Source organism: Penicillium riverlandense (genome assembly GCF_028828495.1).
Source record: "Penicillium riverlandense strain IBT 135883 chromosome Unknown utg000002l_segment0_segment0, whole genome shotgun sequence".
Classification (NCBI taxonomy): Eukaryota; Fungi; Ascomycota; class Eurotiomycetes; order Eurotiales; family Aspergillaceae; genus Penicillium; species Penicillium riverlandense.
Window position 1 is genome coordinate 46,653 of NW_026643195.1, and position 25,342 is coordinate 71,994.

Genomic DNA, 25,342 nt, shown 5'->3' on the forward strand with positions numbered 1-25,342 from the left:
GCCACATGACTATTGCACATATTTCGGGGGATGTACTGTCAGCGAGGTTGAACCCACAGTAAAGGCGAGGTCAGTGATTTCGGAAATTGGGGTCACAACACACACTCTTTCATTGTTTCTTGACCCTAGTGTTAGGGAAACCTAGGCAGCTTGTAGCATAGTCTTAAAAACTTCTTGGCCCTCAACAGACCGGTCTATTAAGTTGAGCTTTCTGTTTATCACTGTCATAGCTAGATGCAACTCGCCCCCGCTCAGTATTTACCATCCACGTATGTTGTTGACAACCGAACACGCCAGTGGCGCAATGAGAATATTGAGTAACCTATAGAACCTGCCCAGCTTCAGGAGCCTGGGCCAAGGCATGACTCATGACTACATTAGTGCCAGTATGAGCCAATCACGTCTAAGTGCGTGACACGGCCTCGACGCAGCACATAGCTATAAATGTTTGATATTGGATCCCGAGCCCTTTCAAATTGCTACCATCAACAAATATGGACCATTCTCCTCAAAGTCTTGCTACCAGCGCGAAGAGCTGTGGATGATGAATCGCGAGTTCAAGAACATCGCCCTATCGCAGCTCATCGTAATGGACAGACAGCGCTTCTACATGAGTAACCAGTGGGTTACCGGGTTTCTCTTCTTACTTTTCCAAGATGACCCGTCCCATCCTTGCCCATCTCGAATGATCCTAAGCCCTTCACTAGGGAATTCCATCCCACTCAGACGCCGATTTAAAGGTTCACGAGATAAGGGCACTCGTACTCCAGTACCAAACTCCACTCCAAAATCATGCCGGTGTCTCCATAGCCAACGGACACACTGAACGGGGCGAAGGAGATGGAGAAGAAGACAAATCACGCTCCTCTATATCAACTTCTCCCATGTTGGGCAGCTGGGAGAAGAGACACAATATGCGGACAGAAGCACTGAAAACAGGGGAGGAGCCAATGTTGATGGGAAACGGTTCTACTGTGGTTTTATTGTGCCGTGTGAAGCGTCCTGCTGCTCAATTATGCCAGTGCCTGTTTTGAAGTCAAAAGATGAAGTTGCTACATGAAGAAGGATAAACAGAGCCTGGTACACACGCAGAGGTTACTGAGGAAGTATCTCCTCGGATTCAGCGTTACGTAAGTTGAAATTGTCGAGGCTCGTCAGCTACTCTATTCTTTCAGGTTTAATAGCACGCATTTTTATTGTTTTGATTATCTTGAGGTCTTTCGAACTTTGAAAACAAACGATTGTAAAATTACTTTCCACACACCACTGACATTATTAAGAGATTAAGTGTATGCGTCTAGCACTCTCATATCCATCCAAGCATTCATAAATTCTTCAGAATCGGCGCTTAGAAGTTCCGGAACTGCCCGTTGCGCTGGCCGTCACAGTGGCGTCTAGCGGTCCAATTTGAATCGAACCGCATGGGCTCTTAGGTGCAGTCACACAACCGTTCAAGTATTGGCCAAGGCTTCCGGTCTGGTTCTTCGACTGAAGGATCTGGGTGGGAGAGTATGCATCCACCAGGGAATTGCTGCTGGGCGAAAACATGGAGGAATTCACGCGACTGCCAATCCAAGTGGCGTGGGCACTGTGTTCAGCCGCCAGACGAGCCAGGAGGAAGGAGACCTCCGGAGATTGAGTATAGCCAGCCAGGCCAATAAAGCCACCAGACACTGTAGACTCGAATTGATAGGCGAACGTTGCGAATGCCGGGATACTGTCTGCTTTTGGAATGGTGAAAGAGCACTTCGGTTGCTTGAAGTTGGGGGCCTTTGAGCTGAGTTGCTGAATGGCTTCAATGCTCAGGTTGTTTTGCTTCTCAAGGCCCTGGAGGTTGGAAAGTGCCTTGCTTGCACTGGAGCTATTCTGTAGCTGAGAGGCAACATTCTCGTTGACAGGCATGGATGCGTAGAACTCGGAGATGAACTCGGAGAGAGCCCAGCTGAATTGAAGAACTTGCGTATCCCCAGATGCCAATGAGCACGAGGTCAAAGCTCCAGGGGAAGGGCTAGCGCCAGGAGAAGAAGTAGCACTGGTGGCTTTTGTGGGCGAGGTTGCAGCAGAAGTGAAGGTTGCTCCAGCGAGGAGCCATCCGAGAGTAGTTGTGAAACGCATGGTTATTTGATTGAACGCCCGGATTGCAAGGCAATTTTTTTCGTAGGAATCGGTTAAGAAGGGATTGAGTCAGAACGTAAGCAAAGAAAAGGGAAAAAAAAGTTCTTCAGCATGTACGCCTTGCTGTCTTTTCAATTGTGGGCAGGCGCATGTCTTTACCATGAAGCTTGCGAAGCCTAGCCCACTACAACACCGCATGCAGCGACATTTCATTATTGTGTGCGTCATTTTCTAGCCTTTATACTGTATTTTCACCAGATCTTTGCATCATGACTATATTCAAATGCCATTTTTGGCTCTGTGGGGGCACGGTTATCCCTGTATCGCCACCCGACGGCGTGTCATGGATGCATAAAACTGGGAAGTAGAATATATCCCATTTAATCTCTAATATGGCGAACATATCATATCAGAGCTACTCCCATGACATCATGACCGAACAGGAAGATGCGACGTGAGTGCGTCTGGCGATTGACTCTCATGCCGCGGATGGCTCGGAACGCTGGGTTTTTAAGGTTTGCAAATGAGATACTCGACATTGGTACCATTCCTCTTGCCATGTGTTCCCATCGAATGTAGCTCGATCCTTGATCTTCATTAAACGTCATGTCCAAGTACTTGACACTAAGAATTCTTGCTTTTGTGCCTGGAGAAATATTATCTAGTCCGTTGGTTGGAGCTCTTTACACAGCAACTCGATCTTTCGCGATAAGATAAGGCAATTCAATAATCACGGTCTATCAAATAATAGCTTTTTGATTTCTACAGTTGTCGTAATAAAACATTGGTCCAGGAATCGCAAAATGATGACACTTTTACTGCTCGGATGGCCCCAGGTGGTACACTCGTACTTAGATATCTCCCCGACAATCCACGCATATTTGAGTCGTCCCTCGGTGGAACGCTGAGCTCCACGCGAGGAAAGAGCCATTGGTTTTAGAGGTTGCTAGAGCTGAATATGTACTCATCAACTATCCTTTGATGGATCAATGAATCAGACCTTGCATTTGATAACTACTCGCGACCGTGCAAGTCATTGACTCCGTGGGTGAAGCCGTCCTATTCTGCGCGATCACCCATTTCCAGTCCTCTCATTTTGCCAATCCTGTCCTCAGCAACCCCTGTGTTTCTCCAGCTTCTGCCGTCCTACCTCGTCGGCGATCCCGGCTCTGTCATCCAATTCTCATACTGTATTGCCACAGTACGTACCCACTAACTACCCCATTCGGAGAACGTTTTTCCGCAAATATCTGCCAGGTCGTCGCCAATCTCGATCCTTATACCCCTAGTGCAAACACGAAGTCAGATTAAGCCCATTGCCATGTTCGTTCCCTTCGCTGTTTCTTTTCCCCTACAGGACGGCCTGCTACATTTCAATCAGAATAAATCGTTCTCCAGTATTTTATCGTGATTCCAACTATTTCTTCACTTCGACCCGACTCGTATATTTCCAGATTTCCGATGATTATAGTGATCATCCGAAATCGCCGAAGTCCGGGATTCCCCTTTGTGTGATGGTGGGCCATCCGCCATGTAAAAGTCTGCACGGCATACTCCACTGGACCCACTCATCAGCTTACAGAAAGCCCCTTGCTTGCACGGCATTGCCCTCCGCAGCCGCTCCCTCCGTACAGTTCGGGGCTGCTCTTTCGGTCTGTGAGCAATGATGAAGACAGATATTACTGGTTTGTGTGGAAGGTGTGATCCGGATCATTACGGCAGTGGCGCAAGAAGAACGCGGGAAGAATAAGGTTAAGTCGAGCACTGCCTAGTGTGGCCAAGTGCGTATCTTAGCGTCGGATTCGCTGGGCAGCCGAACTTCAACAGAAAGTTTGCCGAAGAAAGGCAGTCGGATAGTCCTCCGTATGCTTTGTCTATAGTCCATCCACCTGAAATTTTCGTCGAAGTTTTGCCGCTGTGTGGGGACAGTGGTGAGCGCACGGTGGGGTCGAGGTACGCTCACTGGCCAATTCCTGCAGCTCGATCGACCGGCTACCACTGAACGACCTTCGGGCCCGTCGCCTTCCAGAAGCCGCGGGCTCGCAGTGGCACTGCAACTTTTCCACTTCGCTGATAAGCGCGTTATCGGGTCGTGAAATACTTCCTTTTTTACCCGCTCACATATGTCCCGCCACGCTGGCTCGCACGTTTTACTTTTCTGTTTGTGTATTCCGGTCTGTTCGTTGTGCTGCATCATTGATACCCTGCCGCGATTTTTGTAATCCAATACACCCTGCCTCGAAGCGCGCAATGACGACCAGTCTTCCCAACGATGTCCTCCTCTTGATCGGAGAACATTTGGACCGGCAAGATCGCTGGAACCTGTTGTTCGTCTCCAACCATTTTCATGACTTGTTCCTGCCGCTTTTCTACCGTTCGGTAGCCCTTCACAACTGGCATAGCACCCTTTCATTCCTCCACGCCATATTGAAGCGCCCATCGCTTGCACGCGCGGTTCGACAATTGGACCTGAACGCTTGGCAGTCAAGAAGCGTATCAGATGATGAACGGGCCCAGATTCTCGACTCTGTACAACTGACAGATTGGCTGACAGCTATTTCGCACTCGGAAGACGACCGGTTGCAATGGAAAAAGGATCTCCAATCCGGTTTTGGGGATCCCTGGATTGCCCTGGTGCTCCCTCTTTTGGGTCAGTTGGAACGTCTGCGGTTGGCGTATGCATCGAATAACCCTTACTTGGACCGCCTTATGCAAAGAGCCGTCAACCCCGAAACGCCATTTGATGGTCACCAAATACTTGGTCGATTGAGAGAGGTTTCGCTGCGCCACCGGGAGGATCTGGACCGCCCGAAACACCAGGACGGTGCTGATCTAGAGGATCGATCAAGCCCGTCATCATCATCCCTGATTCTTCCATTCTTCCAATTGCCCTCGGTGCAGACGCTCCGTGCGGAGTCCGTGATCGATCCTAGCTCCGACACATCGGGAATCTCTGAGGACGAGGGCAATGTGCAAGGGCAATGGCCTACCGGCTTCTCCTCCATCAAAGAGATAGATCTTCGCTCCAGCAACGGAAATCACGGTATGGAAAGCTTGATCACATCATGTGCAGATCTCCGGTCTTTCAAATATCAGCATTCCGACGCGCATATCCTCTCGCATGGCTACCAACCATCCGCCTTCCATCGATCCTTGATACGCAGCAAGCATAGCCTTCAGACCTTGTGGTTAGACCAACATGGCGATCATTACCCCTTCACGGGCGCCGGACTCAACCAAACACACGACGAGTGGTTCGGGTCGCTGGCCGGCTTTGTGGCTTTACGGGATGTGCGTATTCGGCTGCCCAACCTTCTGGATATCCGCTACCAGAATCAGCCGAGCACGCCTCTCGTGGATATACTCCCACCGAAACTAGAGACTCTCTATATCGAGGGATGTGAGGAACGGAATCTGTCCATGCTCGCCTCGCAGCTCCAGACTGTGATTAAGAACCGCCAGGCCAAGGTACCGCAACTCCACCGAGTGGACATCGAGGGCGCATTCCACAATGATCCTTCCGATGACTCTGGACACACCGAGTCCTTTCTGGCCGAGTCTCCTGAGAACACTATCAAAGACAAGATCCTCCAAGCCGCTGAGCCTTTGCACATGGATTGTCTCAACGCGGGAATGGAACTTCATCTCCACGATCGCATATGTTCTGCCTCCCCGGGGGTATCCTGGTGAAGTTTGAATGTAATGTACGCTTCGCTTTTATTCTGCTTGTGACTTTGGTGATCGATTTCAGCGCATATAGACTTTTGCTTTTGTGCGTTAATATAGAATAGATTTCGGGGAAAGTGTTTCGTCTTGGAATTGGGAGAGGGATATATATTTTGGCTGGACCAGATGCGATTGCTTCATCCCACCGGCTCTTTCTTATTTACCTACATCTCTAGCGAGAATATTGGCTCTACTAAAGGAGACCATAGTGCATATGAAATCGATATTCTATGTCAAGTTATAGGTTAATGCAAGACGAAGTGCACGGTCGCGCCCTTTGGTGTCGGTGTTTACAGCGAAGCGAGGACGGCATCGGCGCCGGATTTCTGCGAAGGGGTGATGTGGTCAGCGAATCATGTCCATTACGGAATACTGTTTGTTTGCTGCAGAATGTGGATCCTCATACCTTAACCGCGCCCTTCTCGGTCTCAATTTGGGCGTAAGAGATCTTCCCATGGTCCACAACGATGGCATACCGGCCCGTGCGTCCAGAGGCGTTGTCGGCCCAGCCAATGCTTTTGGAGAATTGAGCATCGGGGTCGGACAGGAAGAGCTGTCAAGCGACAGAGAGAGATGAGAATGTGTCGCTTGCAAAAAGAATAGAAGGGAAGGGTTAGCCGGGGGGCGGAGGGGAGGAGCTCACGATATCATCTCCGTGCACCTTATTCGCCTTGCCCCAGGCGCTCATGACGAACGGGTCGTTGAAAGCAAGCACGGCCACGATATCCACGCCCTTCTGTCGGAGCTGGGGCAGGTTCTTGATATAGCCCGGCATATGGTTCACCGAACAGGTGGGGGTGAAGGCGCCTAATGAAATCAATCATCAGTTCAGCTTCGAAGTCCCAAACGAAACCACTGACCTGGGACCGAGAAGAGCACCACCTTCTTATCCGCCCACTCCTTGGACGCGTTATAGTTGATCGGGATGCCACAGGCGGTCATGTCGCCGCTTTCCTCCGACCACGGGATGTACCTGACTTGGGGATCAGCCATGGTCGTCATCGAGCAGGATCGAACTCACTTGAAGACCACGTCGCTGGGGAACTGGTCACCGGGTTTGAGTGTAGTCATGATGAGTGTAGTCGGGGTGCAGCTACTGGCGTTCGGTTAACAAGTGGGAGAGAAGGAAAGAACAATGATCGATTGGCGGGGCAGTAAGTGACCTGGGGAATGATCATCCAGGCTGAATCATCCGGTGGTCGGAGCCCTCCGTCGCCGGATCGGCGAACCAAAAACTAACTACCACGAACGGACTGCCGCGGGTAACGAAGCCTGGAGGGACACAGATGGGTCTTCACTGCCATGGTGGTGTCGCTTTCCATATTCCATTGCGACCACACTTGATATGCCAGGCGATGGCTGGTCCGGGATGATGATCCCAGATGGCTGCCGGATGGCGACTTCACCCTCGGCCCCCAACACCAACCTTTCACCCGTTTAAACATGCACTGTTTCTGTGATGCGAGGCACGAAGCATCAGACAGAGGGGGCGAACAGAATCAATGCATCATTATTTAATGTTCCTCCTTCCTCGCCCCCTGGTCTGGGCCAACAACTGAGCAACCGGGGACCGGTCAATTCATCAAATCCCCGGCATCCACCAGCAGTGCGTCGATAGGTCCACACAAAGTATACTTTCAAGCGCATCCACTATACGCAACGAGACGCAATGCCGCTCCTTTCGGGACAAATTGGCGTATGGCAGGCCATGCATCACCTACCCCGGATTTTTTTTAGAGCCACTCACATGGACCGCAGGGGCTGTGATTGAAGTATAAAGCTGCCCTGATGCGTCCCACAATTGACAGGGAACTATCTTCATCTTTGAATCGCCCAACTCCGCTGCTTGCTCACCATGTTTGAGAAATCCCTCCAAGGAAAGCCGCTCAGAAGGCTTGCACGACTGAGTTGCTCGCTGGTGGGTTTAGTTCTGAATGATCTCGAAATTCTGTATGACCGGCTGACCTCTTTAACTAAAGGCCTTCCTCATCGAGGGATACCAAGCTGGCATCCTCGGCGGTGTCCAGGATACCAAGGCGTACCGAGACGCCCTTGGGGTAAGCTATCATCGAATACCCGTCTTGCAGTTGTTGCTCACGACTTAAAGAACCCAACTGGCAAATATATAATCCCGATGATTGCGTCCTCCTATACGTTAGCCGCTATGGTCATGTCCGCCCTAGTGGTCGTTGTGGGGATGCCCTTGGGCCGGCGGAATTCAATTCTTCTCGGCACGGTGCTCATTTTCTTTGGTGGAATCATTCAGGCCGCCTCCTTTTCTGTGGCCCAAATTATTGTCGCCCGGATTCTTTGCGTGAGTAATACCGCGTTTTACCATCTGTGAAACCAAATCACCTAACCAGTGGCTACAGGGTCTGGGAATAGCTGTGAGTTTTAAAATATCCTCCTCAGGATGATCATTAAACCTGACCGCTTTCATAGCTTATAACCTGCAATGTTCCTATGTATATGGTCAGTTGCGTACTTACTCGCATGCCTTTATGGTAGGACACGACCATTGACAATCTACAGTCTGAAATGAGTATTCACGCCAGCGAGCGCGGTCCCGAAGTCGCGATAAATTGCTCCTCCTTGCTAGGAGGCGTCGCTCTATCATACTGGGTTGACTTTGGATTCACGCGATTGTCTACTCAAATCTCATGGGTGGGACCACCCGGCCTAGAATAGCAACGGTTGATGAAGCTAACATACACTCTCAACAGAGAATGCCCATTGCGATACAATCCCTTTTTGCTTTGGTTTCCGGAGTCGCCATGTTTATCTGTCCAGACACACCAAGGTGGTATTACGCAAAGGGGCGAAATGCTGAAGGTGATAAAACCTTGGCCAGACTTTACGGAGCTTATCTTCCCACCGATGAATCTCAAGACCGAAGCCCCATGGTAGAGATGGTGAAGGCAGAGATAATGCAGAATATCCAGATCGAAGCTGAGCAGGAAAATCAGCTTAGCTGGGTCAGCCTGATTTGGGATAACACACCACTGCGCGTTGGCCGCAGAATTCGAATCTCATTCATAATTCTTTCCATTCAGCAAATGATGGGCATTAACATCCTGGTGTACTATATGACTCTTACCTTTTCCCAGGCAAGTGTCTATCCTATGTGCCCGCTGCAACTCCTATCCATGATATTGTTGGAAGGGATCACGCGAGTGACCGCACAGAAAGCTAATCAACGAACTATGTAGGTTGGTCTTTCGAGTTTCCTCTCATCCCTAATCTCCGCGGTGGCCTTGACGATCCAGTTTGCCGGCTCCCTAGTATGCATTGCCACAATTGAACGAATTGGCCGGCGCAGGATCATGCTGTTATCGGCCACTATGCAGAGCTGCTGCATGCTTGTTTTTGTGATTTTGAATGGAATCCCGAACAAGACTACTGCAGTACAATGGGCCGCTGCCATAATCATGTTTCCTTATCTCTTCATGTACGGCTGGGGCTGGGTGACTTGTCCGTGGTAAGTGAACGCTTTGTCAAGAGGAAATGTTTTGGTTTCTTGTTTCTAACATACATCTAGGCTCTATGGACCCGAGGTATGGTTTTTTCGTCAGTGCCCTGGGACCTGAAACTAATGCGCACTAGATCGCCCCTCTCAAGTACCGCCACATCGGGGCGGCTTCGGGTTTGTTTGGCTTATGGTTGTTTACTTTCGTTACCGTATTCGCTGGTGGCATTGGTATCCAAATGGCAGGATGGAAGATATGGATCTGGCCATTGACCTTCAATGTGCTTGGTGTTCTATTTGTATTTTTTATGTGTCCTGATGTGAGTCGGCCAGGATATAACCCTTCCCGAGTGCAAGGAAATTGACTGCTAAGTTGAACAGCCCACAGGAAAAACATTAGAGGAGATCGATGCGTTGTTTGTTAAAGACGACTCTCTGGATACCAGGCTGTCCGACCGATTAGATGCGAAGGAATCTGTCCATCAAGTTGAAGATGCAGCTTAGCTATTTAAGCAGTGAAACGAGCAGTGGACAATGTCCTTTTGTTCTTGTGGCCTCACCTTGGGGAGTGACTGTCGAAGGTGCGCTCGGGCTAGGTAAGCTTGACGATGTTTTCTTTTGCGCTGCGTGAGGATAGTATCTTTACCTGATTAGCCTCCAGAGATAAAATTGCTAATCTTCAAGAGATGCAAAGAGTGACAAGTTACTACTTCATATTTTAAAGGAGATAACTAGAGTTTTATCACACTTCTTTCTGGACTAACGCGTGGATTCTGTTCCAACCGTAATATTCCCTATTGATCATTAGCTTTGGGAATAACTCTTGGTATAGATTGCATACCTCCTGTGTACAGCTCGCAACAAGCGTCCCTTCTTTCGTCCATATCTTTTGATACATCAAGCCACGGCCTTCACCGGCCCAGTGGGTTTGAATCTCGCTTAGCAACCACTCGTCCGACTTCACTTTCTGAGTGTTATGGAAGAAAATTGCATGATCTAGGCTGACCATCATTCCAACATCATGCGAGGGACCTGGACTGGAAATTGAGTCACGAAGATGTGGCCGAGGAATTTCGTTATAGGCCGGTATACCCGCCCACAAACGATCTTTGGTGTTGTAGAACTCGGTTATTGGTGGGTTGATAAATTGCCAGATGCTGTGTGCATGTGGTAGCTCGGCTAGGAAGTAACTATCCGACATGAAAGCCAAAGCAGCGAGATCCGCCCGGGACCCGCCCCTGCAAGAAACATTGCCTCGAGCTTTGCTCCATTGATATATGCGTTTCTCGTACGGATTCTGCGACTGAGTGTTCGAAATCCCAACGCTTTGGTTTGTATACGGACTTTGAATGTGATCCTTGCCTGTCCCATGTCTATCCGAAGCAAGATCGTTTGGCGTTGGGATGTCTGAAGGAATCGGTGTTGCATGGTCAACACCCGTTTTGCTCTTAGATGTTTCACGCGCGAATCCGATAGTTGCAAGAAAGATTGTGTGGTCGTTTTGCATTGCCTTCACACCCCGAGTGATAAATGTTCGACCATCGCGTACTCGATCGACGTGATAATACATAGCATCGCTTGAAGTCCCAGGAAAATCAAACGTACAGTGCATTGAGTGCACATGAAATTCCTCCATCACAGTCTCATAAGCAGCATTCAGGCTTTGTCCAATTGTAATACCCCCAAAGATTCCTCGAGCACCTTTAGGACGCCAGAGTGACTGAACGTTGACATATATATCAGGACCCCTATTAGAAGCACTTTCGACCTCAAGCTGTGCCTCAATAAGAGATTTCGAATTCATTGGCGAGTTCGGCCGAGGCGTAGATGTTTCCATGTCTGACGCGGGTTGTAGGTGTTCAAGGTGCGGCTTCAGTCTTTAAGCTTACACACTTGGCAGTAATTTCGAATCGTTCAAGACAATCAAATGAAAAACTAATATTATAAATGACATAACGAGGTGGTTGCACCGGCATATTAAATTAGCCCCGATGTTATGGCAAGCGAAATTCTCCAGGACGCTCGGAATGGTCATCGGTTCGGAATTTTTCTGCGAAAGGGGAGTTCAGTGATCGAATGGATCCCGTGGGGGGCACTTATCCAAATTTCAATTCCATAAGTACTCCTCAAATATTAATCTGATATGCCTGACTTTTGGGGCTACTTACATCCCATTTCCGGAAACCAAACGGCATGGCTCTAATTACATCCGATAAGATGGTCCACTTGCGGACTGATCGATCTATCACTCAGATGATGCTCGAAAATCCATCAAATACAGACCCCAACAAAGTCATACTGGAGGTTACAGTAACAGGGGATACTGCAACTTATGGAAGTCTGCGAAAGGATGCTTTCATCGCAGCATGGTCCCTTCGCCATCGCCATGGAATTTCATCTGGCGACGCCGTGAGCATCATTTCAAGGAGCAATGTCCGTGTCTCATCACAACCTTGTTTCCATTTGCGAGATGCTTAGAGCACACAACCCGGAAAACTGGCGAAGCAGCATGCGAGAAGTCTTTTTCCGGTACGCGTGCTGATAGGTTTTACCCTATTGTGGGCCAGCGAGAAGCGAGTAATTTTCACTAATGTTTCAACTACAGCCCCGTATGTGTGATAACTACACATTGTAGATATAAGCTAAATCAACCGAACTGGTGATATTGGATATTTGGATAAGAACGGATATCTAATCATCGTTGACAGGATCAAAGACGTGATACATTATAAAGGGTACGAGGAATAAATCTCTGGTTATGATAGATTGGAGAAACACTGGCAACAACTATTGCTCTTTTTAGGTTTCAAGTAAGCCCAACTGAGCTGGAGGAAATCATTGGGCAGCATTCAGAGGTTGCGGATGCAGCCGTTACGTCGGTCTGGGACGATAAAGAGGCCACTGAGATCCCATGTGCCTTTATAATCCCCAAACGCAAGGCACGTGAGCAGCTTGCCAACGAAATTCAGGAACTTGTTTCATCCAAAGTTGCAGCCTACAAGAAGCTACGAGGCGGTATCTACTTTACAGATAATTTGCCTCGGAATCCCACTGGAAAACTGCTGAGGAGATAATTGCGGAACAAGGCTCAAATTATCGCGCGGATTTGAGCATGTCTTTTTGGTGGTTGTCAAGCCGTTATTTCAACCTGTACACGCCATTACTTCATGACATTGCAATCAAATATCAAGATCCCCGTTTAGGGCTCTCCAACTTCAAAGTTGAAAATTCCGCAGGAAAGTAGATTTCTACAGTTTGAATAGTATATGCAGTGAAGAATGGTTTACAACACGCCCACGTAGAATGCGTATGAATTTAACTCCTAAACTAAAACCGGGGATTTAGGACCTGACAGTGGCCCACTGTCGGAATTTACGAGCTACGTATACTTAAGATATCTTCGGTGGATAATTTATGTGACCGAACCAAAATCAGTAGATTCAAAGAAGTCATATTGGACCTGCCCTGCCGCCGGTTTAAATAACGCACTCCTTTTTTTTATATTTGCCTTTTTCCTTCCTACCGGCAATTTTGATCAATTTGGGAGATCCCTTCACTATGCCAGCACTCGATTCTATCCGCGTATTGGAGCTAGCAGGACTGGCACCTGGGCCATTCGCAGGGCTCCTGCTGGCTGAGAATGGCGCAGATGTTTTGAGAGTGGACCGCGTTGAGCCAGGCCCTACTCCAAGCCCGGATGTCCTGGTACGTGGGAAATCATCTATATGTGTCGATCTCAAAAGCGACGAAGGACAACAACTTTTTCTGCGACTGATCCCTCATGTCGATGTTGTGATCGATCCTTTCCGACCTGGAGTCTTGGAGAAATTGGGACTTGATCCCACTAGAGTTTTGCTACAACAAAATCCCAAGCTCATTGTGGCACGGCTCACTGGATTCCGACGAGATGGAAAGTACTCTAGTATGGCGGGTCACGACCTCAATTACCTTGCTGTCTCTGGCGTTCTGTCAATCCTGGGCCCTTCCATTCGGCTCCCGCCTTTGAACCGTCCTCTTCCACCTAGCCCGCCTGGAAATATTCTCGGAGACTTCGCTGGCGGTGGACTTGTTTGCTTTGTTGGAATTTTATTGGCGCTGATCTCACGCACGAAAACTGGAAAGGGCCAAATCGTGGAAGCGAACATGGTTGATGGTGTGTCTTACTTGGCTACCGCCCCTCGAATTTCAGGTAAAATTTCAGGCCAGTGGGACCAACCCCGGGGGAGAACCTAGTGGATGGAGGGTGTCCTTATTACAATGTATACGAGTGCAAGGACGAAGGCAAATACATGGCTGTGGCATCACTGGAACCGAAGTTTTTTGAGGCTCTGAGCCATGGTCTCCGCTTGTGTGACAAGGATTGGGGAGGAAGTCGCGAGGACCGAAAGAATTGGCCAATGATCAAGATTCTCTTTGAGAAGGCATTCCGAACGAAAACTCGAAAAGAGTGGGAAGCTATTTTCGATGGTACTGATGCCTGCTGCACTCCTGTCTTGAGGCACGAGGAACTGGAACTTAACAATTACGAGCAGCGCCCATTGGTCTCACTCAAAAATACCCCCTCACTCATGCCTGATAATGGATGGGCAGTGAAAACTCTTTCGCCAGGAATTGGAGGAGAAGACCTGCTACGAAAGTGGGCCGGGTGGAAAGAGAACAAGGACTTTGTAACAGTCAATGGAGGGCTCTACAACAAGGAGGCGGCTAAAATGTGAATCTATTGAGAGCGGCGGCATACTAATGTATAAAATTTGCCGCATGAGTATAAAGCCCACCTTCGTACAGAACATCGTGATATTTGAATTGATGTACCAAATATTCTCGTTCTTCTAAAATAATTTCGATGAATTTATTTCCCAGTGGTAACAAGTGTATTGACTGTGGATACACAAGCGCATCCGCGTTGCACAATTTGTTATGTAAGGAAAGTTATACAATCCAATTTCGATATTATAATCGGGAAGAGGAGGTCTGTAACCGTTGGACGACCTGCTTGATGGCTTTCTGAGTATCCTTCTGGTCACCCCAGAAAGCAGCCAATGCCCTTGCGGCTTGAATTAATTTCTGGATGCCGTCAATTCCGCGGGCAGCATGATCTGCAGGTACATAATCACCTGGTTGATCTAAAGACTTATTGAAAACCTCAAGAGAGATTGGTCCCTTGTAGCCGGTTGCAAGAACTGCAGCAGCTACTAACTCGACCGGCATATAACCTCCGTATGCTTGTTCAAGAGGGTAGAGACGGTGCCCCCTAGACCATGGCAGAAGCAAAGGTGTCTCCGGGTCAGTCGGTGGATGAAAGGTTGTTGGATTCATCAGCTCCGCGTCGCCACATTGGAAAAAGAAGATTCGATCACCTGGTACTGTTGTCGCTAAGGACGCCAGGGATCCAGCGAGAATGCTGATTGATTCGTTGAGAGTTGAGTAGATTCGACCATGCCCAGCATGATTAAAGGGGTCCGCAAACTCAACCGCCAGGATATTGAAAGCATCGATAATCAAGCCGACATTAGGGCGGTTGGCAAAGCGCACCACTTCCCATGAGGCTGACCATGTATTCCGTGTAGCCCAGGATAGACCTTCATAGCCAATCTTTAGCATATTCCCACCGTCTGCCTTGGCATAGGCTGCTGCCATATCTCCAAGCTCAGCCAAATCTTTTGCAACGGTCTTGAGATCTGACGTCACTCCCTTATCGGTGCGAATACTCGCACACATAAAAACAAGGTCGGTGTCGAAGGCTCGCATAAACGGGAACCGCTTCGCAACGAGATTGAGAGCATTTTGGCGCTCAGCCGGGTCTTTAATTCCTTCAATCTTGCGCAGGGGTTGAGTACAGGCAATGCGCATGCCCATGGACTTGACCAGATTCCCTAACGTACGAGCCACCCGCAGGTTTTCGGGAGTTTCTTCCCATAATCTATCCCCAGAAAGGCCATGTTCCTCCAGATATGCCGCCCAACACTCATCAAAGAGGTCGATCCATTGATAACCAGCTTTCGCGGCTGCTGCAAGACGGTGTTCAAGCCGGTGGCTTCTCCAGTTACCGAGAGACAGGGTGGCAATCCCATATTCATTATCCAGGGATGGAGGCCACTGAATTGGCATAGTGACAATGGGTAAAAATGCTCGGACTCGAAGGGTAAATGCGCTGTGGGTGCTGACCATCCATCGCACTAATTTTGTAAAAGATGGGGATGATCGATTAGCCGTTCGTCGTTCCCCACCTTCGCAGTCCGGCGCCTTTTTTAAATAGCCGGCTTCAATTTCAGTCGTCGATAGGCCTCCAGTAACTCAAAGCACCACATGAATCTGAATCCGGCGATGTAACCGATATAATAAAGCATTGGTGGAATCTGTCTAAAAGCGTAGGGACAGATTTTGCTAAGCTAGAAAAGGATTCGCACCTCAGGCAGCAAGGCATCTGCAGATACAATAGGCGCCTGCTATAGGCGAGGCGAGTAATGGGTAACCTGGGTCTACGGTTATTTTCATCTAAATATTATAGGATCTAATATAGCACAAGTAGCTTATTACATACCATTATTGTGAGAACAGGATATATGGAACGCTGTCTTATCGCAGCGATTGTATCACTTGTATCACCACAACCTAAGGATCCAGAATCTGGATGAGTAAGGGTCAAACTTAGGAAGAAAGACGTAGCAAAAACAGTCTCAGCTCTAAATTAATTCCGCAATTGAATCAGAGCAGCAACAACAGTAGTACTTTATAACTGTCTACAACAGAGCCTTCTTTGCTGACGAATTGAACCACATGGCCAAAGAATACAGTGCTAACACACAAGAATGATGTCTTGACCAGAAATTTACGTTAAAAAGTCGATATTAGGAAATTTAAACTATATCCACCAAGACGAGGTTTGTGAAATTCTTGCGTTGTCGCTCAACTTGACGCCGGCCTTTACAAGAATATGCCGGCCCTGGCGTTGCGGTGTTGAAGGATATGCGAACGAATATATTTTCCTCCAGAGCAACCCCAATAAACTAAGCAAGTTTCTTTTTTCTTCAGGGCATATCTAACATGGATATTCTCAAATCTTCATATATTTATGGTCGTTCTCCACTGTCCTCTGAGGCTTTGGCCAAACCTTTTCAAATATATTTGTTTGGAAAGCCCATATCCCAATCTTTGTCGCCTCTTCTCCATTCCATACTTTTTCGATCCAACCGGGCGTCATGGGACTTTTATTCCAGGGAAACTACTGACCCAAGGGTCTTCCAGGAGCGGTTGAATGATCCAAATTGCATTGGAACATCCATCACGATGCCCAACAAAGTTGCATTCCTCGACCTACTGGATGAACTGTCCGAAGAGGCTACAGCTATCGGGGCTGTCAACACGTCATTTGTTCGACTCGACCAACATGGAAATCGGAGACATGTTGGCACAAACACCGATTGCATTGGCATACGTGAGGCAATCTTAAATCAAGCCCCACTTGCATCCAAGGCTGCACAAGGTCGACCCGTGCTGGTAATCGGAGGCGGGGGCGCGGCTCGAAGCGCGATTTATACTCTCTGGAGGTGGTTTGGGCCTTCTAAAATCTACATCGCCAACCGCCTCAAGTCGGAGATAGATGCCTTGGTTCAGTTTTTCCACTCTACAGCACCAGGAATGAGGCTCCACCCGTTAATCACCGTGGAAGAAGCACGGTGTATTGATACTCCGTACATTGTGGTGGGCACCATTCCAGACAACCCACCTCGAGAGCCCGGCGAGATTCTTTGTCGACAAATCTGTGACACGATTCTTCGCAAAGACGGCAGAGGTATTTTCCTCGATATGTGCTACCTGCCATCTCCGATGACACGCCTTTACACTAGTGCCGCTGCAAATGGCTGGCAGGTTGTCTCTGGAACTGACGTTCTGGTGCGAGTATGCATTGCGCAACAGACCTTGTGGCTGGAAATGAATACGAATGAGGCTGGTATGAGAGAAGCCACGTCAGCTCTTTGGGAAATTACCCAATCTCAACATAGGACTCAAAATTCCAAGCTTTAGCTATATGAATGTACCTAAAGAATATATAAAACAAAGTCCCCAATGTGATTTTCTGCGAAAATATCAAGCGAAAAGCCGCAATGCGTAGACCCATTGAATGTTACAAGTATTTCCGTTGTGCAAGTTTTTTTCTACAACTCCTAGATTTTCTTTCGCCAATGGTACGACCATAGACATCCAGGTAGGGGGAGGAATGTGAGTCACATATAGACACTCTTAGCGTTCGTTCCTGCTGTAGAATGGAAACCTGCTAACCATGCCAAATTTCCAATGATGATTCTGGTATCCACAAGAACTTACCCCGCACTCATTTGAAAGCCCCGGAGACCGGAGATCAGATCAAGGTACCGGGCGTCGGGGTGGCGGGGAAGGCGAAGGGCTTAGTTTCTACAAAATTGGAGGCAATCCAGTTATATTTTTCAGTGAGGAAAACATCTCTTACACTATCGTGCGATTCCTCCAACTTTTCGAACTTAGCCTTCCCCCCCGTCATGGCAGTGTCTCATATAGCTCCCTTGGCACAGGTAAATCCGATAAATTCATAACGGTGCTTAAGTCCTAACATAATTATTGAAGCCCATCACGCTGAAACTTTCCGGGAAAATCATACCAAATCGACTTTATCGAACACCGCTGAGCGAATACGCCTCTACATATGACGAGAATAATGTTGGAAACTGCGGCAAGCCACTGGACCGCTACGCTGAACTGTATCAAGGTATATTTGTTCCGCCGAAGGTGCATGGTTTAAAGTTGATGAAACTGACCTTGCATCCAGAACTCGCGGATGGGGGTGCCGGATTGATCTGCACCGGCAACATTCCGATCCACCGTGATAATCTGGAAAATTACAACAACGCAGTGCTGGACCCAAACAACACTTGGGATCCTATAGCAGCATTTGCTCCTGCGGTAAAGGCCGCTAAATCTAGAGGCGCCATCTTCCTTCCTCAGCTTCAGTTTCCAGGACGACAAGTCCCCGAATTCTTGAATCAGAACCCCAAATCCGCATCCGACCAACAACTTGAGCCTTGCTTGAACAAAACCTATGGAAAACCGACCCCCTTGACGAAAGCAGACATCGATGATCTAGTATCTCGATATGTCTGGGCTGCAGGGGTCCTTGACAAAGCGGGTGCAGACGGCATCATTGTAAGTGTTGCGGACTTGATTTGAATTGCCAACTGTATATTTTGAACTCCAAAGCTAATATGACGCGTTCGGCAACAGCTTCATGCCAGCCATGGGTATATCATGAACCAGTTTCTCTCTCCATTGACAAACAGACGCACGGACGAGGTAAACAATAATATGCTTCTCATAATCACATAAAACAGCTTCGCGGTGCTAACTGACATCTAGTATGGTGGATGCTTGGAAAACCGCGCCAGGTTAATCCTTCAAGTCGTCAACGCCATAAAGGCAAAGCTCCCTTCAGATAAATTTGTCATCGCAGCCAAGCTGAACTGTCATGATTGTTAGTTTATCGACTCTCCGTTGAATATGCGCCGACTAATGATCCGACGTCAACAGTTATCGAAGGTGGCCAAAGTTTCGCCGAGCAATGTATTGTGATAAAATGGCTCGAGGAAGCTGGTGTTGACTTTTTTGATATCTCAGGCGGCACATATGCTTCGCCCGCCTGGCGCGGCAATATTATGACTGAGCTGGCAGATCGTCCTTCGCAAAAGGAGCGTGGGAGGTGCGTCAGCCTTTTATTGTTATGACACAGAAGGGCGCTGACTTTTGTAGTTACTTCATCGAATGGGCACAGGAGCTTAAGAAGGTGTTGGTATGTACATTCTCTGTCACCTCTTCCCTTTCTAACATTTATAGTCGCGCGCTGTTATTGGCACCACTGGTGGCTGGCGGGATAGTCACCGTATGTCCGAAGCCGTCGAACGAGGGGACATCGATATGTGTGGTCTGGGTCGGCCATTGAGAGAGGATCCATTCTTTGTAAATCGTGTGCTTCGTGGTGAAGTTCGTCAAAGCAACCTGTAGACTGATCAGTCAGTTTCTTTGGGAAATGGCTGATCAAGGAATTTTGGTTTCATTACTAGAGCAGATACAAAATAACGACTTCATTGGAGGACTTGCTTTTCGGAGAATAGGAATGTCATAACAAGCTGTGAGGGCAATTCGGTACACTCTCCGCTAAAAAAAAAAATAACCTCATATGTATGAAGCCACGATCCGAAAATTGTTCATAAGGAATAACCTGTTGGAGCTTATGGATTCAATTATCAGCTTGACTTAAAATTCAAAAGACACCACCAAAACCAGGCCCAAACAACTCTCTGAAAAGATCCGCAAATCCTTCTCCGGTAAGATCTCCCTGCATTGACATGTCCACAGTTGTCAAGAAAGGATCATAATTAGAGACAAGCGGGTCGCAAGAAAGATTTCCCGCTGCTTCGTAATGTCTGACAATGGGAATTTGTGCATCATAGTTGCGATCGTAGGTTAAATCGGACTGGCCATTCCCGTACTGTGTGTAGTCTCGGAGATCAGCAGAGCGCGCACGTAGAATCATCATAAGATGTTGTCCAAGCAATGCTGCGATGCCGAAGCGATGCGAGGGGTTCGTGCCGGCACGCTCAAGCTGGAGGGCTACCTGGCTGAGCAAGGCTAAGAGTTCTGTTTCGCAGCCAACCCGGGGCTCAAACAGCGTTGGGAACAGCTTGAGAGCGAGGACACCGGCATAAGAAATCATCGCCCATGTTGGAGCTAGCATGCAATATAATGGCTCCCCAACAGCTTGTAAATCGCGCACTGCAACTTCACAGCATTTTACGGCTGCTTCGAAACAGTCCTGGTGGATTTCGTCCAGATCTCGACCGCCATTTATGGAGCTGTGTAGCGCAAACGACAGTGTCCAAAGCCTTCCGTGCATGTAAACATAAGTCAGAAAAATGTTGGAAAGCTGCTCGGATGGTGATGTAGACACATTGACAAGGGAATTTGGCAACCATGTCTCGCACCAGGGTTGTAAGGTTGCATCAACCAAATCTCGTACCCAGTGCGGTTCAGAATGAATCAAGCAGGCCTGGCGTCTTAAATCACCCTGTAGAGATGCCAGATTCCGCCGTAATGTGATAAAGGCGCATGTGTGCTTATCAGTCGGGCTTGCGAGTGGATGCAGCCACCAGCTTTCAATATTTTGCGTCAACTCTGTCTCAGGAAAGCTATTAGTGCGCCCACGTGCCGCACTATTAGCCCGTTCCCATAGTAATATTCGTAGCCATGTTCGTTCTCGGTTACGGGCCAGTCGTTGTCCGTATACGGAATCTTCGAATGCGTGATCAAAGGCAGCTTGAGGTAGCGTATCTCCTGGGCGCAAGGCTGATAGGTCATTCTTTCGCTGCTCAACATGCGAAGCAAAGACATGGTGTGATGGCCGCGAATCCTCATTCCGGGGATGAGATTCGTGATCCAATCCCAGTTCGGCGGCTACCCCAAAAGCATACATTGTGTAGAGCCAGGAGCGTTCTTCCGCCAATGTTTCGGCTGGAGTGGCGGATAGTAAGCATATGTAGTAACCTTGCACGATCTCGACTGATTTGTAGCCACATGTATGTACGTATTTGGAGAGCTTTTCTCCATGAAGCCGAAGTCGCTTTGCAATGGAGGCTGACGCAGGGTCGAATTGTGCTGTAAGTGCAAGAATCCATGTAAAGAGTAGTGCCGAGCGAGAGCGTACAAAGTCAGGCGTATGAAGAATCGGATCGAGAATGCCGTTGACGGGATGCAAGCGGGTAAAATATCTGGGAATAAGTAAGAATACTACCAATCTTCGCTGGCTAAATCGGGTGAATCCTACATTGGAAACAAATAGTATGCCTCTTGCATCGTGACTAGCCCGAGATCTACCGGATCTAGGTCAGGTCCTATATCACGGAGCGGCATCCGAGCTGGCGATTTGAAATAATTCGAATACTGGGATCCGTTCTCCCTTGGAGCCAACAGGGCATCCAACCCCTGCTCAAGACTCTCTCGGTCAAGTTGTAATCCAAGAGACACGTAACCTGGCCGACTCAGAAGGCGACGGCCGAGACGTCCATCAGCGGTTAGGCCGTGAATCTGTTGGGTGGTGGATGGGGCACCATTCGAAGCAGGGGACGTATGTGCTGGCGGTGAGAGCGGCTCCAGAGCTTGGGCAGCATCGGAGGCATCTGCAAGCAATGCTAAGGGATTGCTGATTGGCTCTTGGCTTGGTTGAGATAATTCACTGCAGGGAGCATAGGCCGCCGGTGAGACGATGTCGGTCCGACACGCGGAGTCTTGGATTGCCATCTGGACAGATTCCGTAAAAGGGGCGCTAGATCCTTTGGGGGGACTGAACGCCAGGGGACATTTCCTCTGGGTCGTTAGAGAGTAAAAGATCCAGAATCGGCTCCTCTCCCGCCGGGACGCTGACAATCTCCTGAACGCTTTCCACTCTACGCGACAGCCTGGCTTTCTTCAGCTCCGATTGCATTTTTCTGTATGCCTTTTCAAATCCTTGATAACGACCCACAGCGCCTCGTTTTCTACCCAGTGGCCGAGGCTTCGGGATATTGCAAGCACGATTGGTTCTTTTGCACCGCTCGCAGGGCTCAGTCGAGCCGTCGTTGCGTTCCTGATTATTGGAGCGGATGCATCTCATCTGCCGGTACTTGTCAGCAGATAAACAAAACATAACTTTCTTCTCGCTGGCATCCTGGCTAACCTTCAACTTGCGACATGCCTCACAGGCAGCCGCAGTAGCAGAGCGAGTTTGCCCGCTCAAATTGGCCTCTCCGGGAGCCGGAGACGCCATTGTTATCCGGGATATGCAATCAAGGGTTTAGTGTATATTCAATAACAGGGCGTGTCAATTCGAAAAGAGGTCGGGAAGTCTCCATGTTGATAGGAAAAGCGGAGAAGTCAGGTTTAGTCTCCGGAGTTGGGGATTTTCTATGATGCGGGGTTTCTCGGGTTCCAGTGTCCAATGACTGCCGCCCTGTTTTTTTTTTTTTTTTTTTTTTTTTTTTTTTGGAACTACGCAATGCATTTGCTACCGCCAACTGCCGGTTTACGCTAGTTCAAGTATATGCTATTCACTGACCCATGTTTCAAATGCCCCTTCCTCCATCAACCTCCAACGTGGTTCCTGTCACGAAACTGCTTTGGTCGGTACCCAGATACCACGCCGCGTCTGCAATATCCTGTGGCTGACATACCCGTTTCATGGGCAAAGAGTCTTCTACTTGCCGCAAGCGCTCGCGTGACTCTTTTCCATTTCCAATGCTGGCTTGGAGCCTGGATGTCTATTGTGAATCACTGCCGGCCAGATAATGACTTTAAGAGGGCTTACATGGTAGTATCTCCGACGGCTGGGGAGATACAATTAAACCTAATGATTGGAGCATATTCTAATGCCATTGTTTTTGTTGCAACCTGAGCTTGTCATGATATGGTTTCGGGAAAGTGAGTTGTTTGAACTCACCGTTACAGCAGCTTTGGATGCATTGTAGATAGCGAATCCCGGACGAGGTCGTGTGCAACCAGTGCTTTTTCATGTAAGTCACATCAGGATACAACTGTTATAGGTAATACAATACCTTGTAATGTTAATGAAAGCGCCATGGCCCTGTTGAAGCATGACTGGAGCAATAATCTGTGCACTGATGAAGACAGGCTGAATGGGCTTTGTCAGTATATGTTTCCAGGGGGCTCTTCCACGGCACAATACCTTGACATTAACATCAAATGCTTTTTCATATTCAAGCATAGTCTTGGTATGGATTGGCTGGAGCAGGCTAGTAAGCGACAAGTTAAGTTAAGAACAAGACGAGGGCATACTGCAGGATCGTGGGTAATTCCTAAGCAAGTCCAGATTAATAAGTAGCCATTTGTATCTCTGTCTGATATTCGCACCAGCATTATTTATTACCAAGTCAACATGCCCAAATGTTGTCAGCGCAAAGGCAATAGCTCGTTCCCATATCTCGGCACAGGTCACATCGCCACATATGAAGTGCAGATTCGGGTCGGCCTGTTGCTTCTGTTCTCCTTTCACCCGGTTCAAGTCCAAAATAATGACTTTAGATCCCTCTTGGTTGAATCGATCTGCGATGGCCGCCCCGAAGCCATCCGCTCCCCCTGATGCCTTCTGCTTAGTTTTGGCCCTCGCGAAGAAAGGATCGGGACTCACCAGTGACGATTACCACGCTCCCAGAGTTGATTCTTGCTCTCAATGCCATTTTGAACTATAAAATTGGTTCACTTTCTGTCGGGTTGTATTTTTCTCATTTTAGCCGCTGTCACTCCTCTTTACGTTTTCTCGGAATTGAAGTAGGATCTTCCCCGCACAGTTTACTCCGCATATCCGGGCCTAAATTTGGGCCCCGGAGAAGGACGGACGCCTCGAAAGTGTTTCCAATCCTCATGCCGGCATATCTCTCTTCACTTCTGCTACCACTGTACTTTCAACATTGAAATCTTATATCAGCAAAAGATGACATTTCCTAAGGTGGCCATTGCCACCAACTCTTTGGGAAAATCCGCCGCAGGTCATGCTATCCTCCGCAAACTTGAAGCTGCTAAGTCACATGGCTATGACGGGATAGAAGTTGCGATGGAATGTCTTGAGGCGCATGCTTCCTCCTTTCCGCTGCACTATTCTCGGGAACATCGACTTCGTGCTGCCGCAGCTGATGTAAATCGAAAGGCCGGCGAGCTAGGGCTGCATCTCATTTCGCTCAATCCATTCGGGGCGTATGATGGGTTGACAAGTGCTGAGGAAATTGAGTCGCGCCTCCAAGAAGCTAAGTTGTGGCTTAATCTTTGTCAATTGATGCACATATCTATCTTCCAGGTACGTCGCCCAGAATGGCTAGCGACAATTTGGATGTCATTGATGTGTTTAGATTACTTCATGTCTGTACCCGATAGACCACTCTCGAATCACTCCAAACTTGACTCATATTGCCCGAAATATGAGACGATTGGGTATTCTCGCCCAAAAGTTTAACTTACGAGTTGCATATGAAGCACCTGCGTGGGGAATCCACTTGAGTACATGGCAACAGATTCACGAGGTGATCAAGCTTGTTGATCTTCCAAATGTGCAGCACTGCCTTGATACTTTTCATATATCTGCCAAAGAAGCCGGAGATCCGTTCAATGCCGCCGCGCCTATTCGGCCAAATGGTTTATCAAATTTAAAGCGGAGCTTAGATGAGATGAAAGAGACGCTCAAGCCATCACAGATTGCGTACTTGCAATTGAGCGATGCAACGATTGCCGACCAATACCAGAAGGACTACCCGCGTCGTGATCTCAAACAGCCACCCTACATGACACAGTCACGAAACTGCCGCATTTTCCCTTGCGAATCCGAGTTCGGGGGCATACTTCCCGCTGTTGATGTTGCCAAGGCTGTCTTTGACTTAGGATATACTGGCTGGGTATCCATGGAAGTCTTCCACACGGACATGTGGGATCCGCGACCTTCGTAAGTCCAGGATTTGCGTCGATAATATCATTTACTTATTCTTTTCTTCAAGGGTTCCGGATGACTGGGCAAGTCGCGGAATGGCGTCTTGGCGCCGAATCGTGTCTCTGTGTGGTCTCGATAAACTAAACAATAGTAAGTTTTCACATTGAGCGCTGCTTACCACCATGTTAATTGTCACAGGCAAATTGTAAGCTACTTATGCTCTGCCCTTCCCGTTTCCTATTTAAGATTCTGTGAATATGAAGAACAGTTGCAAACACAGAAGTCTTTCTGGTGTCGTAAAATGCGATGTAGCATGACTCCCCTCCCCGGTGTAAACAGTAGAAGGTTAATATTTTTCGTTGTCCCGAAAGTTTCACTAATCAAGTTAAAGTCTTGTTAGTACGTTTTTATCGACCTATAACAATGTCTGCTGGTCCAAATCATCCATTATTGATTGGTGTGGGGGCCAACCCGGCCGGCCATTTAATATAGGTACCGGGTGAACCGACACAACACAGCTACTCGCCGGCACGGCCACATAAAAT

The 25,342-nt window shown here is 48.4% G+C and overlaps 14 protein-coding genes across 14 annotated transcripts; 7 read left to right on the forward strand and 7 right to left on the reverse strand.

The window, feature by feature from the left end:
* Positions 1-1,335: 1,335 nt before the first annotated feature.
* N7474_002302 (uncharacterized protein) lies at positions 1,336-2,115 on the reverse strand (the record flags this gene model as incomplete). The annotated part of the gene is made up of 1 exon (XM_057193717.1): positions 1,336-2,115. The coding sequence occupies one exon, from the start codon at positions 2,113-2,115 to the stop codon at positions 1,336-1,338; it is 780 nt and encodes a 259-aa protein (XP_057055072.1).
* Positions 2,116-4,365: 2,250 nt separating this feature from the next.
* Positions 4,366-5,805, forward strand: N7474_002303 (uncharacterized protein; the record flags this gene model as incomplete). The annotated part of the gene is made up of 1 exon (XM_057193718.1): positions 4,366-5,805. The coding sequence occupies one exon, from the start codon at positions 4,366-4,368 to the stop codon at positions 5,803-5,805; it is 1,440 nt and encodes a 479-aa protein (XP_057055073.1).
* A 326-nt stretch (positions 5,806-6,131) lies between these two features.
* On the reverse strand, positions 6,132-6,912 carry N7474_002304 (peroxiredoxin family protein; the record flags this gene model as incomplete). The annotated part of the gene is made up of 5 exons (XM_057193719.1): positions 6,132-6,167; positions 6,248-6,394; positions 6,485-6,648; positions 6,702-6,814; positions 6,863-6,912. 5 exons carry the CDS (start codon positions 6,910-6,912, stop codon positions 6,132-6,134), a joined length of 510 nt encoding a protein of 169 aa, XP_057055074.1.
* Positions 6,913-7,696: 784 nt separating this feature from the next.
* Positions 7,697-9,811, forward strand: N7474_002305 (uncharacterized protein; the record flags this gene model as incomplete). The annotated part of the gene is made up of 11 exons (XM_057193720.1): positions 7,697-7,759; positions 7,821-7,898; positions 7,949-8,155; positions 8,214-8,228; positions 8,284-8,313; positions 8,374-8,505; positions 8,565-8,918; positions 9,051-9,319; positions 9,380-9,395; positions 9,445-9,627; positions 9,689-9,811. 11 exons carry the CDS (start codon positions 7,697-7,699, stop codon positions 9,809-9,811), a joined length of 1,470 nt encoding a protein of 489 aa, XP_057055075.1.
* Positions 9,812-10,038: 227 nt separating this feature from the next.
* On the reverse strand, positions 10,039-11,144 carry N7474_002306 (uncharacterized protein; the record flags this gene model as incomplete). Its single annotated transcript, XM_057193721.1, has 2 exons — positions 10,039-10,101; positions 10,149-11,144. The coding sequence occupies 2 exons, from the start codon at positions 11,142-11,144 to the stop codon at positions 10,039-10,041; spliced, it is 1,059 nt and encodes a 352-aa protein (XP_057055076.1).
* A 633-nt stretch (positions 11,145-11,777) lies between these two features.
* On the forward strand, positions 11,778-12,381 carry N7474_002307 (uncharacterized protein; the record flags this gene model as incomplete). The annotated part of the gene is made up of 3 exons (XM_057193722.1): positions 11,778-11,836; positions 12,016-12,042; positions 12,111-12,381. The coding sequence occupies 3 exons, from the start codon at positions 11,778-11,780 to the stop codon at positions 12,379-12,381; spliced, it is 357 nt and encodes a 118-aa protein (XP_057055077.1).
* A 484-nt stretch (positions 12,382-12,865) lies between these two features.
* Positions 12,866-14,022, forward strand: N7474_002308 (CaiB/BaiF CoA transferase family protein; the record flags this gene model as incomplete). Its single annotated transcript, XM_057193723.1, has 2 exons — positions 12,866-13,460; positions 13,514-14,022. 2 exons carry the CDS (start codon positions 12,866-12,868, stop codon positions 14,020-14,022), a joined length of 1,104 nt encoding a protein of 367 aa, XP_057055078.1.
* Positions 14,023-14,257: 235 nt separating this feature from the next.
* On the reverse strand, positions 14,258-15,415 carry N7474_002309 (sugar phosphate isomerase/epimerase family protein; the record flags this gene model as incomplete). Its single annotated transcript, XM_057193724.1, has 1 exon — positions 14,258-15,415. One exon carries the CDS (start codon positions 15,413-15,415, stop codon positions 14,258-14,260), a length of 1,158 nt encoding a protein of 385 aa, XP_057055079.1.
* A 1,179-nt stretch (positions 15,416-16,594) lies between these two features.
* Positions 16,595-17,332, forward strand: N7474_002310 (shikimate dehydrogenase family protein; the record flags this gene model as incomplete). Its single annotated transcript, XM_057193725.1, has 1 exon — positions 16,595-17,332. The coding sequence occupies one exon, from the start codon at positions 16,595-16,597 to the stop codon at positions 17,330-17,332; it is 738 nt and encodes a 245-aa protein (XP_057055080.1).
* Positions 17,333-17,823: 491 nt separating this feature from the next.
* N7474_002311 (uncharacterized protein) lies at positions 17,824-19,336 on the forward strand (the record flags this gene model as incomplete). Its single annotated transcript, XM_057193726.1, has 7 exons — positions 17,824-17,856; positions 17,909-18,484; positions 18,563-18,631; positions 18,695-18,809; positions 18,866-19,034; positions 19,085-19,124; positions 19,169-19,336. 7 exons carry the CDS (start codon positions 17,824-17,826, stop codon positions 19,334-19,336), a joined length of 1,170 nt encoding a protein of 389 aa, XP_057055081.1.
* Positions 19,337-19,595: 259 nt separating this feature from the next.
* On the reverse strand, positions 19,596-22,133 carry N7474_002312 (fungal specific transcription factor domain-containing protein; the record flags this gene model as incomplete). Its single annotated transcript, XM_057193727.1, has 3 exons — positions 19,596-21,099; positions 21,156-21,694; positions 21,852-22,133. The coding sequence occupies 3 exons, from the start codon at positions 22,131-22,133 to the stop codon at positions 19,596-19,598; spliced, it is 2,325 nt and encodes a 774-aa protein (XP_057055082.1).
* A 295-nt stretch (positions 22,134-22,428) lies between these two features.
* Positions 22,429-23,087, reverse strand: N7474_002313 (uncharacterized protein; the record flags this gene model as incomplete). Its single annotated transcript, XM_057193728.1, is given in 4 exon segments — positions 22,429-22,615; positions 22,671-22,753; positions 22,803-22,866; positions 22,885-23,087. 4 exon segments carry the CDS (start codon positions 23,085-23,087, stop codon positions 22,429-22,431), a joined length of 537 nt encoding a protein of 178 aa, XP_057055083.1.
* A 48-nt stretch (positions 23,088-23,135) lies between these two features.
* N7474_002314 (uncharacterized protein) lies at positions 23,136-23,559 on the reverse strand (the record flags this gene model as incomplete). Its single annotated transcript, XM_057193729.1, has 2 exons — positions 23,136-23,458; positions 23,511-23,559. 2 exons carry the CDS (start codon positions 23,557-23,559, stop codon positions 23,136-23,138), a joined length of 372 nt encoding a protein of 123 aa, XP_057055084.1.
* A 254-nt stretch (positions 23,560-23,813) lies between these two features.
* Positions 23,814-24,964, forward strand: N7474_002315 (sugar phosphate isomerase/epimerase family protein; the record flags this gene model as incomplete). The annotated part of the gene is made up of 3 exons (XM_057193730.1): positions 23,814-24,173; positions 24,226-24,812; positions 24,865-24,964. The coding sequence occupies 3 exons, from the start codon at positions 23,814-23,816 to the stop codon at positions 24,962-24,964; spliced, it is 1,047 nt and encodes a 348-aa protein (XP_057055085.1).
* Positions 24,965-25,342: the final 378 nt, after the last annotated feature.